At 46.7% G+C, this 11365-nt stretch overlaps 1 protein-coding gene across 16 annotated transcripts in view; it reads left to right on the forward strand.

Annotated features, from left to right (window-relative positions):
• The window catches only part of Syt6 (synaptotagmin 6), a 59249-nt gene extending 53922 nt beyond the window's left edge, over positions 1-5327 (forward strand). For 10 of the 16 annotated variants that reach the window (XR_015668353.1, XR_015668357.1, XR_015668347.1 and 7 more), the window contains 2 exon segments: positions 864-931; positions 2647-5327. Coding sequence is in view for 7 of the 16 variants with exons in the window: in NM_022191.3 (NP_071527.1) it covers positions 864-881 (18 nt within the window). In the remaining 9 variants the exon portion in view is untranslated. 16 annotated transcript variants of the gene reach the window in all.
• The last annotated feature ends 6038 nt before the right edge of the window (positions 5328-11365 follow it).

Raw genomic sequence — 11365 nt, forward strand, 5'->3', positions numbered from 1 at the left:
AGAAATGGACTGATCTCTCTGAAGCCCTCCATGTTTGTCCCCACTCAAGTACCCCGATCATTTCTTTTATTAATCAGAACAGAGAGCACCACACACGCTTTTACTGTTTGGGGTTCAAAATTAAGGTTGAGGGAAACAAATTAACTGGAAAGGTATTTTTCCCTGCTGGGATCGCTCATGAATAAAATTCCATTAAGCCGTAGCAAGTGCCCTTCTCTCTGAGTGCCCTGCGTCATTGTTACCCACACACACAGAGCTGATGCGGTTAGTGACCTTATTCAAGGTGCTTCATTAACGAAGGGCCATGTTCAGATCGCCTGATGTAGATCTTTGAGATCTCAGTTGGAGCATTACCCATTCCAGTACAGCAAAGGACCGGAGTGGTAAGCTCGCTGTGTGCTGGGACAGGTTTTCTGCCATTTCAGAGCCCCCTTGATCAGCCTGCAGGAGTCATTCACACTGTCCATGAACCCCATCTCTTCTCTTTGTTTATCATCACAGGAAAAAATCAGGGGCTAGGAGGGGAGCCCTCCTCGTTTGTTCCTGATAAACAGTTATGTTCTGTGTGACTACTCTCTGGGCTGTGATAGAAAGGACAAGGGTCCTTGGTGTAGCCATTTCATGTTTTCTGTTCTGACCCGGCTTGTGGATCAGATTGTTTAGGTAGTATGCTTACTCAGGGGAGAAGCCGGTTGTGACGGTCTACCTTGCACTGACTGAAGGGAGTAGGGAAGAAATATGAAGTTTTGCTGAATGAAAGAACAAGGAATCATCTTATATCACCTTCCGGTTAAGAAACACTGGAGTCAGAAGTCACGGGGGCTCAAGGACCAGGCATTTATATGTCTAAAATATCTCACCAGGGAACCCCCCGGTTGTGATTTCATTCACGTGGATGCTGCAAGCGGAGAGACAGCCACTGGAGTTAGGAGTAAGTACCTGGTGTGCGCCTGAAGAGCTTAGGGTTCCTGTTACACTCTGTGTCTCTTTCCTCCCCTAGTGGGTGGTCACATGTCAGCCCAGTGGTACACAGTGGTAGGCTGGAAAAGAAAGGACTGTGAGTAGGCAGTGAGGAGACCCAACTGCCTATATCTTGACTTCACTGTGTCTCTGTTTGCTTACTTGGAGAACAAGAGGGCTAGACTGGGTGATGCCCCAAATTCACCTGTTGCTGACATGTTGAGATTGCTAAGATCAGGCGCATGCCATGTCTGTCATCCACACCTACAGCCCTCAGTTGGCTGGAGAAGCCTTCAATGTGCCTGCACAGAGGAAGTAGCCCTCGTGGGCTCTCCCTGGCCATGTACTGTGCAGGTGGTGCTGAAAGTCAGATGCTCTGCTTCTCTCACAGCTCAGCTGTGTCTGGAAGTTGCTGAGAAAGGGGAACTTTGTCCTCCTGGATTCACTTCTACAATCATCTGAATACATGCTCCCTCAGCTCCATCCCTTCATAAGAGAGCTCCCTAGACCTTATGAGAAGCAGAAAGGGGCTGAATTGGTGGTTCAGAAAGCCATCTTGACCACTTAGCATCTCTCCCTCTCCCCTCTCCCCTTTCCTTTCTCCTCTCTCCTCTCTCCTCTCTCCTCTCTCCCCTTTCCTTTCTCCTCTCTCCCCTTTCCTCTCTCCTCTCTCCTCTCTCCTCTCTCCTCTCTCCTCTCTCCTCTCTCCTCTCCTCTCTCCTCTCTCCTCTCCTCTCTCCTCTCTCCTCTCTCCTCTCTCCTCTCTCCTCTCTCCTCTCTCCTCTCTCCTCTCTCCTCTCTCCTCTCTCCTCTCTCCTCTCTCCTCTCTCCTACCTTGCAGACAGTGGTTCTACCCAGCAGACAAAACAGACAAAACAGTGAATGAACAGTGGACAGTGGCTCACTTTGGAGTCAGAGCACTCCCAGATAGGTTAGGAGTATCCAGACTCAGGTCTCTGCCCAGAAAGCATCAGTTAGCTATGGCTAGCTTTTTATCTGAAGAAGGGTTGAATGGATCCAGGCACAGGTCCATCACCCTGTGCCTGCTCCTCCACTCCATTATGCCTCATTACATCATCGACTTCAACAGGGTTCGGGGGTTCCTGGGAGGAGCCAAGGAAGGAGAAAGGTATTGGAGGAGTGCAGAGAGGATAGGCTGAGCTGGGCTGGGTCCCCTCATTCTATACCCCATCACATGCTGGTGCAAATGCTCACAGGATGCTTTAAGACTGAAGAAGAGAGCCCCAACCAAAGCAGCAACAGGGTTGGTTTTTCCCTGTGCTAACAGCTCCCAGACAAATTACTAATAATTCATGATCATAGGTTCTTGGCAGTAAGGGCACACACTGCCTCTCTTTGCCGCTAACATAATCTGATTTTCAGTGTATGAAAAATGGCTGAAGCACTCAGAAATAGTCCAGTCATAGCACCTCATTAAGCACACACACACACACGTACACACTTTTGTACACACATTTAAAAAGAAGCTGAAATTAGGGCTGCAGTAGATCTTTCCTGAAAGCCAAGCGTTCCAAACACTTAAGTTCTTTATGTTTTTGCATGGCTGACAGCAAAAGTCTAGAAAGCTTACCGAGGCCCGGAGAGGTGAGCACAGTGCATGAGCCAATGAGTCTGAGATGTCAATTCCGCTAGCAACTAATAACCAGGCTTTTCTCCTCCCCACAGTGGCAGGGCCGAGCTGCCAGTTTCGACAGCGAGAGCTCATGCCCATCTCCGAAACCACCTCCGACACCATGAGCTGCACAGCCCAGCCAACGGGACTCAGCAATGTTATTTCCGCACTTGTTCCAGTATCTAAACACAGTGTTTGTGCAGTCACGGCGATGGCCGCAGCAGCAGCCACTGCCTGCCAGCCCATGGTCTTCACTGCTCTCGTGCAGGGCAAGGCCCAGACACTTGTCCTGTGTGATCAGATCTGTCCTAGTCTTTTCTGTCTCCCAAGGTGACGTTTTTGTGGTTTTTTCACTTTGTTTGGTCTACTGTCGAGGAAGAAATAAAAACATAACGATTTGAGATACAAAACGAAGAATGGAGAGCCCGGAAATTGGTTCTGGGAAATACAGTATAAGATAGCAGTCTTGTAGGGGAAAACAGACTGAATCTCTGAAATTTTGTGCCTCCATCAAACATTGACCCCTGGAGACGCACCAGAAGGATGGAGCTGTGGCTGTATTTTCAGTGCCCTTCATGAATGGAACCTATCAATTTAGGAACCTTTCCAAGGTGAATTATTCTTGGTGGAAGCTCTTCACTGCTGTGACACAAGACAAGATGTGATCCTCTTGTCCCGTGTTGAAATCATGAGACCTCTGACATGTTTGTGACTCTGTAGGGGAATCCTTATTCCCCTTTTTGTTGGCTTTCCCAAACTGGGAACATTTTGATTCCTCGTGGGAACTTAGTCACTTTCCTTAGGAACGATCCACTGAAAGTAGTCACACCGTATGTTTTCTGACACTCCACAGTTAATGATCACTGTGTTGTTTGGAAACAGGATCTTAGTTCTCAAAAATAGCCTTCATTGTAAAGAAAGGAGGCACATATGTTCCAGAATGATTCCTGTGTTATACATAGCTTTATAATTCCACAAAGTATCAAGCAGCTGTTTAAAATGCCTAAACAGAGCAAAGAAAAATCTAGACAACACGTTTCTTTTCTGAATGGGGCATTTTGAAATCCAAACCACACTTTTGAGTCTGCCATCTATGAAGAGTCTTCTCTTAGTTGAAACCCAGTTAGCCAGAGACTAGTTCAGCCCCACAGACTCTGGGACAATAACTTACTTTAAACTTTAGTTCTATAAATTAATAAGTATTCTGTGTTGTTTGTTTCAGTCATAGTGAAAAGATCTTTGCTTGTTTGTTTTCCATTAGCTCTCTACCTTAGGCCAAATTCAGTCTAGAAAACAAAAATGAATGACTGTATTTATAACAGCACATTTCTATGGAGTGACCAGTGGCCTTCCCACCACGCCCTGTAAGCACATGAACGTGAGTTTCCACTCCAACTTGTGGCTACTGTAGGACTTGCATGAAGCAAGTCAGCTTGGAAAATCCATTCTTTCAACAACAGAAGGACAAAAACACAAAAGCTATCTGCATACCTCGTGTCTTACACTTTACATAGGCCCCATGCTCTAGGAGTAGCTACCTAATAAAGCCACCACCATTTTAAGTCAAGCCCCAAGTTTCTCTGCTGCCCTAACTTTATGTAGTGTCTGTTAACCAGAGGAATGACCGGATTGGAGATTGAGCTAACAGGCTCTTGTGGCAAGAAAAGCGGTCCAGCATTCTAGTAAATGCAGCTGAATCTTGACTCCACTAGTATGAGCCTTTGGCTAGGGACTGGTATGTAAAGATGATTTTTCTCTCCAAATATTTTACAATTGGTAAGTCTTTCTAGCCAGGCAGTGCCCTGTTTGGAAGTTCACTCAAGAGGGAGAAAAATCACAAGGTCATGACAAGAGTCTCAGCAAGCCAGTAACTTCATTGTGTTTCTTGACTCTGGATGGACCCCACTAAGGTGACTGTCTCAGCCACACAGCAGTGTAAACTAGGAAGGGGCAGATTAAGTTTGCTGGGTCATAAGGAACCCAGAAGCTAGTGAGTGCGTCTTTCCAGAAGTGGACTTGAAACACATGCCCAGCTGCCACCCCGAAACCCTTAGGCAGGTGGGATGTTCCCGTCTAAGGTTTTAGAGAGAAGGGTGTGAGCTGTCTGAGACAGCTTCCATGCCTCTTTTCTGTAAGTAAACATCCCAAAGGTTTCTGGAAACAGCACCTGGTTATGGCCTCGCCCCTCTCATCACCTGAGTCAACCGCTTTAGCTCCACCAGCTTCGGTAGGCATTAGGCTTGGAAGCTCACTCCAGAGAGGCTTCTAGCTCCTGGGCTCCCTCCCCCAAGTCCCCATCAAAGGTGGCCAGAGCAGTCCAACCTCATTCTGACGCATGAATGACATGAACAAGCTTCTCCATTTATCAGCCAGGATTCTTCCCTCACAGACGAGAACTAATGACAACAAATGCAGAATAAACTGAGATTCAAAACTGGCTCTTTTGTTGGCTTCCCCTGGTACAAGAAACCCCTTGTGGGTGGCAAGCTCTGCTGGTTATGATAACCAGAGCCATTTGCACACAGAGGTTTGCTAAAGACACCAAGTTCTCCTCTCCTTTATTTAGAAGTCTTTCTTGGCTGAGAGATGCTCCCCCTCCCCCTTTGCACTTACCCAGGATGTTAATTAATTGTATCATCATTTAAAAAATTATGTTGTTAATTACTGCTTTGTGTCTTCCCACCCCTGTCACAGCCTGGAGTTTTTATTCAATTAAATCTCTGTCTCTTGCCCATTTCTCTTGTCATTTTATGTTGCTGGGATTCGGCAGGGCAGCACACACACAGGACACAAGGAGCTTGTGTTTTCCTCTTCGATTCACAAAGACAGCCACTCCCCTAGTCAGAGATAGGCAAGGGACACCTGGACTCCGCAACAGGCTGGACCCTGCCTACCTTCTGTCAGGCTGCAGCTCACAGAGTCCTCAGGACAGAGGGCCTGGCTGTTCCCTCTGCCACTCAGCATCACAGGAGCTTTTCCAGATGCTGAAGCCTCTGGAGGAAATGGGCCGCACTCCTAGCTGGAAAGCACAATGCTTCCACCCACCAGGAGAGCAATACTGCTAACTCTCATGGAGGCACAACTTGGCAAAGCCTCGGGGAAAATAGTATCTCAGATTTGAGATTTTGAAAGGAACACTCTGGCTTAACAGAACTCGTTAAGAACTCTCTGCTCACCTTCAGCTTCTAATTAATTTAGAAGGTGGCCTGTAGAGAGGCAAGTAGAAGGCATATCCATCTCTGCACAACTGCGTCTAAATCACTGGCCCTCGACAGGGAGCCAAACTGTGGAGAGCAGTGCTCTGGTGCCCAAGCAGGCTGCTGTGCCCTCTAGCATCTTCCCCTCAGGTCAAGAAAGCAGAACCCACTGGGCATTGAATCTAACTCGAGCTTTACAAACCAACAGGGTCAGGGTTCATCAGTACAGGCTGGGTTGCACTGCACTAACTCTCAGCTCTTAGAGGCTGCACGTGGTGAAGGTATATTTCTCCCTCTCGGTCCACACCCATCAAGTCGGCAAGGGGAGCCTCGCTCCATATATTTCTCCAGAGGCATAAGATGACAACACAGCCAACATCACAAGCATCGCTAGTTACCATGCCTGAGGGAGAGGAACACAGGTATCATATTGGCTTATGTGCCCTAGCAAAGTGACACATGTCACTTCCCTTCACAACTCATTGCTAGTATTACCTGTATGACCTCCCAAAATACATGAGGTTTCAAGCGTCCTGGGGAAGAAGATGGGAAATCTTTACGGAGTAGCCTTAGGGAAGGTGTGGAGGGTGTAGCTACTGAATGTTGATTCACAGAAAATATGGGAGAGCCCCATGTACAAATAGTAGATGGAGTAACCAGGATGCCTGTGCTATATGTGGTCACAGAGGGGATGACAAATGGCTGACAGTTGAGGTGAGCTGGAAGGAAAAGGGAAAGGGATTCCTAGCGTGTGTCTTATACACCTGAGATTCAAGTGGTCTGTGTCTTCCACTATAGCTGGGGACAGAAGAATGAGGAAAACAGAATCCAGTTTGGATTCTCCAAACAATGGGAGATGCTGGAGTGGAGTCTAGCAGACAGCTGCAGCTCCAGATGCAGCCTGGCAGAGAGGTCAGGCATGAGATGTTAATTACTGGAAGCTTGCATACCCAGAATGAGATGCGAAGACAAGGCTGCCAGTGCTAAGTGGGTACCAGAAGGCAGGGAGGGCCCCAACGAGAGGCCCTTCAGGAACCATCAGCATTCAGAGATCAAGGGAAAAGAAAAGCAACGCAGCCAGTGATGGAGGGGTAGCCGTGAAGCACAGATCAATGACAATGCTGGTGAACAAAAACAGATCAATCCAGGGCTCAGCAAGGTGGCTCTTCACAGCAAGCGTGGCCGAGGTGCTTATACGCGAGTCCATTTCACTCAAGCTCGCAAGGCCTTTCCTTCTCCTTCTTTTCTCTGTCTACCCTTGCTTTTTAAAAACTGGTAAAACATAATCAAAACCATGGCACTTTGATAGTTTTTAGGTGGAGCCTCGCTGCACTGGGCACACTGGTCTGCACCTGTTCTCACTGCCGTCTATCCACAGAACTTGTGTCATCTGGTAAAACCGAAGCCTAGTACCTTCCACTCACCACCCCCAGTGCCTAGCAAGCGCCGTTCTACTTTCTGTCTTGATAAATTTGACAAGTCTGGGTCCCCTCACGTGAGTGGACTCCTAGAGTTTGCCATTTTACAGCTGGCTTATTTCACTTAGCATGTCTTCAAGATTCATTATGTTGCAGTATGTGTTAGAACTCGCTTCCTTTTTAAGGCTAATATTTCATTATGTGTAGGCATGACATTTTGCTTAGGCGTTCATCTGTCAGTGGAAATGTGGTTTCTTCTGCCTCTAGGCTATTGTGAATAACACTTCTCTCCACACAAAAGTATTTCATTTCCTACTTTCGATTCTTATTTATATACGCCTAAAAGTAGAATTAATTGCAGTATTGTAAAAAATCTATGTCTATTTTTTGAACCACTATCCTTATTTCCATAGCAACAGCTCCATTTAACATCCTCATCCAGGGTACATAAGATGTCTTATTTGTCCTCATCTTGGCCAGGGTTGTTGTGTTGTGGTAGTGGTTGTGTTGTTAGGTATAGAGTTGTATCTTATTATGATAATAATTAATTAATTAAATTAACTAATTTAGGCAGGGTCACATGTAACCCAAGCTGTAATAGACTTGCTATATAGTCAAAGATGACCTCACAGTTCTTGTGCCTCTATTATGGGTGCTAAATTTATAGACATCCACCACAATGCCTTGTTTTCTATGGTGCTGGCAATCGAATTGAGGGCTTTGTGTGTTCTAGGTTAGCACTCTACCAGCTAAGCCTCAGCCTTATTATGGTTTTGATTTGCATTTTCTAGTAATCAGTGCACTGAGCATCAATGTGCTAATTGGCCATTTAGCGTCTTTGGAAAAATATCTGTTCAAATTCTTTGCCCATTTTGCATTGGCTTGTTTGTTGTTGAGCTGAGGAGGTCCTCTACATATTCTGGATACTAATATTCTGTCAGGTATATGATTTGCAAAATCACCTTCCATTCTGGGTGTTGCTTTTGTGTGGGTGGTGGGTAACGCTTACACCTGCTGGCACCCAGAGGCCAGAGGAAAGCACCAATTCCTCAGAGCTGAGCCATTTCAGGTGGATGCCTGACTTATGTCAGGATCTGAACTTTCATGATCATGACGATTTTGCAGCAAGTGCTGTTAAATGCTGAACCCTCTCTCAAGGCCCTGCTATTTAAATGCCACTGACCATGTCCTTCAACAAACGTCTTTAACTTTGATGAAGCCAGTTTGACTGTCAGGCTTTTCTGTTGCTTGTGCCTTTGACATCTAAGAAATCATTGCCAAATCCTATGGTTTTGCAGTTTTTTCCTCTAAGCATTTTTTCCATGTAGGTCTTGACCCACTTTGAGTTATGTTTTGTGTACACTATAAGGTAGGAGTCTACCTGTGTGAATCCCCACTCTTCCTAACATCAACTATTGAAAAGACTGACCCTCTTACATTGAAGTGTCTTGGTTGGAAATCATTTGACCACATTTACAGCCATTTATTTCAGAGCCCTCTAATCTATTTCAATGCCCCACATAGCTCTCCTTACGCTAGTGCCAGCTATCACTCTGTATTATGTTTTGAAATCAAAAAGTATTACTCCTCAGATTTCATCCTTTTTTTAAAACTGTTTTGAGACCTGGGGCTATAGCTGTATGGTAGAGTACCTGCCCAGCATATACGAGGCTCTGGGTTTGGTGCTCAGTACCATGAATACATAGGTACATTGGATGGGGTTTTCCATTTCTTTAAGAAAGCTTCACTTATATTGTGATAGGATATATCAGATAGGGATTGCAATGTATCGTGAATTGCTTTGGGTAACGCTGACAGGGACCCAACTCTTGAGGATATTTTCTGTGATAGGGTAAGGGTGATGCTAGGGATACACCACAGAAACGAGGCCTCCCTGATAAGGATTGCTGCCGCCCTGAGTCTGCTTTTCTCCTTAGGATATCCAGCCACCACTGGGCACCAGGCTGGGCCAGACGACATGAAGCTTAGCCAGGTAGATGGGTTAGATAGGTAGATGGGTTAGACGGGTTAGACGGGTTAGATGGGTTAGATGGGTTAGACGGGTTAGACGGGTTAGATGGGTTAGATGGGTTAGATGGGTTAGGTGGGTAGATGGGTTAGATGGGTAGATGGGTGGATGGGTTAGATGGGTTAGACGGGTTAGACGGATTAGACGGGTTAGACGGGTTAGATGGGTTAGACGAGTTAGATGGGTTAGACGGGTTAGACGGGTTAGACGGGTTAGACGGGTTAGATGGGTTAGACGGGTTAGACGGGTTAGATGGGTTAGACGGGTTAGATGGGTAGATGGGTGGATGGGTTAGATGGGTTAGACGGGTTAGATGGGTTAGATGGGTAGATGGGTTAGATGGGTAGATGGTGGATGGGTTAGATGGGTTAGATGGGTTGGATGGGTAGATGGGTTAGATGGGTGGATGGGTTAGATGGGTTAGATGGGTTGGATGGGTAGATGGGTTAGATGGGTAGATGGTGGATGGGTTAGATGGGTTAGATGGGTTGGATGGGTAGATGGGTTAGATGGGTGGATGGGTTAGATGGGTTAGATGGGTTGGATGGGTAGATGGGTTAGATGGGTGGATGGGTTAGACAGGATCTCAGTTATCATGAGTGTGGGAGGAAAAAGCCTTCTCTGGAAGAGATAGTTTTCAGTGGATCATCTCTCTTTATTGAGGGTAAACAAGGGCTATATAAACCATGGGGAGTGGGTAGAGTTTACAGGACACATGGACGTGATTGGCTGGTGCTGAGGTGTTGGGGATGTTTCATATGCATGAAGAGGAATTCCAGGTGCTAGCTGGCCCTGTTCTTATACCGAGCGAGAAAGTATAACCTAAAACCTGGCCACCAGGCTATGTGATTATCTCAAGGATAGCAGAGGTGTGTGTGTGTGAGTTGGGAGGGAGGCGTCCTAAGGCTAAGGGTGCTAGACATGCAGGTCCAGAGGAAGGAGGAAAGAGCCCTACTCCTGCTGGTCTCAGGATGAGATTGGACACAGCTCGACCTTACTCTTGCTCCAGTCACATGGCTTTCAGCCCCTACAGACTGCCTAATCCAGACATCTGTGCATCTGTCCTTTAGAGATCTAAAACTAACCCTGGAACCTTAGTCTAATCTTTTCCACGGCCCTGTAATGGCCTTGTGGTCGCCAACACCAGTTATTCCCTTCAGGAGCTGCTAAGATGTCAGGAGAGCACCCTCATCGCATGCCACAGTAGGCGACCACCCCACATACATGCTCTCTGGAAGATGACTCTGGGAAGGTAAAGACTTGGCTCACCCTGGCAGCTGCACTGGAAAGCAGCATGGAGTTCAAGAAAGCAGGCCTGTTCACTCCTGCTGTACAATATGTGACTCCAAACAAGACTTGAAGAAGAGACAGCTGAATGATCGGAAAGATGGTCGGGTTGGGGGGATTTGGGGGAACCCTTTGTGCTGAAACATTTCTCCAGGTCCACTCAGGCCCCAGCCATTGAGCATCTCCTTTCCCACAGTACCAGAATATAATTCTCCTGCTGTAGGGCTCTCAGCTGAAGACAATCAGCTGAGGCAACGAGAGCTGTGGAGAGACACTGGAAGCATAGCATGACTCTGCTCCCTGGAGTGGCTCTTTTATAACTCCTGTAGATTGGGAAAGTTTGGTGACACATCAGGGACTATCCAGGCACACAAAGAGCTTCCACGCAGACAGGTGCCTCAGGCTCTCCTGAGACACATAACATTTCTTTGCTCTGTGGCTTCTTCCTGCAATCTGCCAGAGCCAAGTTTGTCACGACCCCTTCAGACTGGGGCAATGAAGAATAAAAACTTGTGGCTAGAAATTCTAAGAGTTTCTGGAAATGGAGACGCTGAGATGACAGGGGACTTGCTAAATCATCGTTGAAAGGGACAGAGCCATTTTGTACGCTGGCCTTTCATCTCCCTGGAGAAATTACTGACAATGACACACAGCAGTTAAAATAGATCGTGAAATCAAAGAGCCACACAAACTTCAGATACTGCCTTCCTTAAATTATCAATAACTTTCTCTTTCACACAATGCTAACATGCCCAACTCTCTCTTCAGAGAAGCCCACGTGCCCACAGCTGCCCTCCTGCTTTTGCTCCTCACTCTCCTACCAATGAAACAAGGGTATAAT

Source organism: Rattus norvegicus, chromosome 2, assembly GCF_021556685.1.
Source record: "Rattus norvegicus strain SHRSP/BbbUtx chromosome 2, alternate assembly SHRSP_T2T, whole genome shotgun sequence".
In the NCBI taxonomy this organism is placed as follows: domain Eukaryota; kingdom Metazoa; phylum Chordata; class Mammalia; order Rodentia; family Muridae; genus Rattus; species Rattus norvegicus.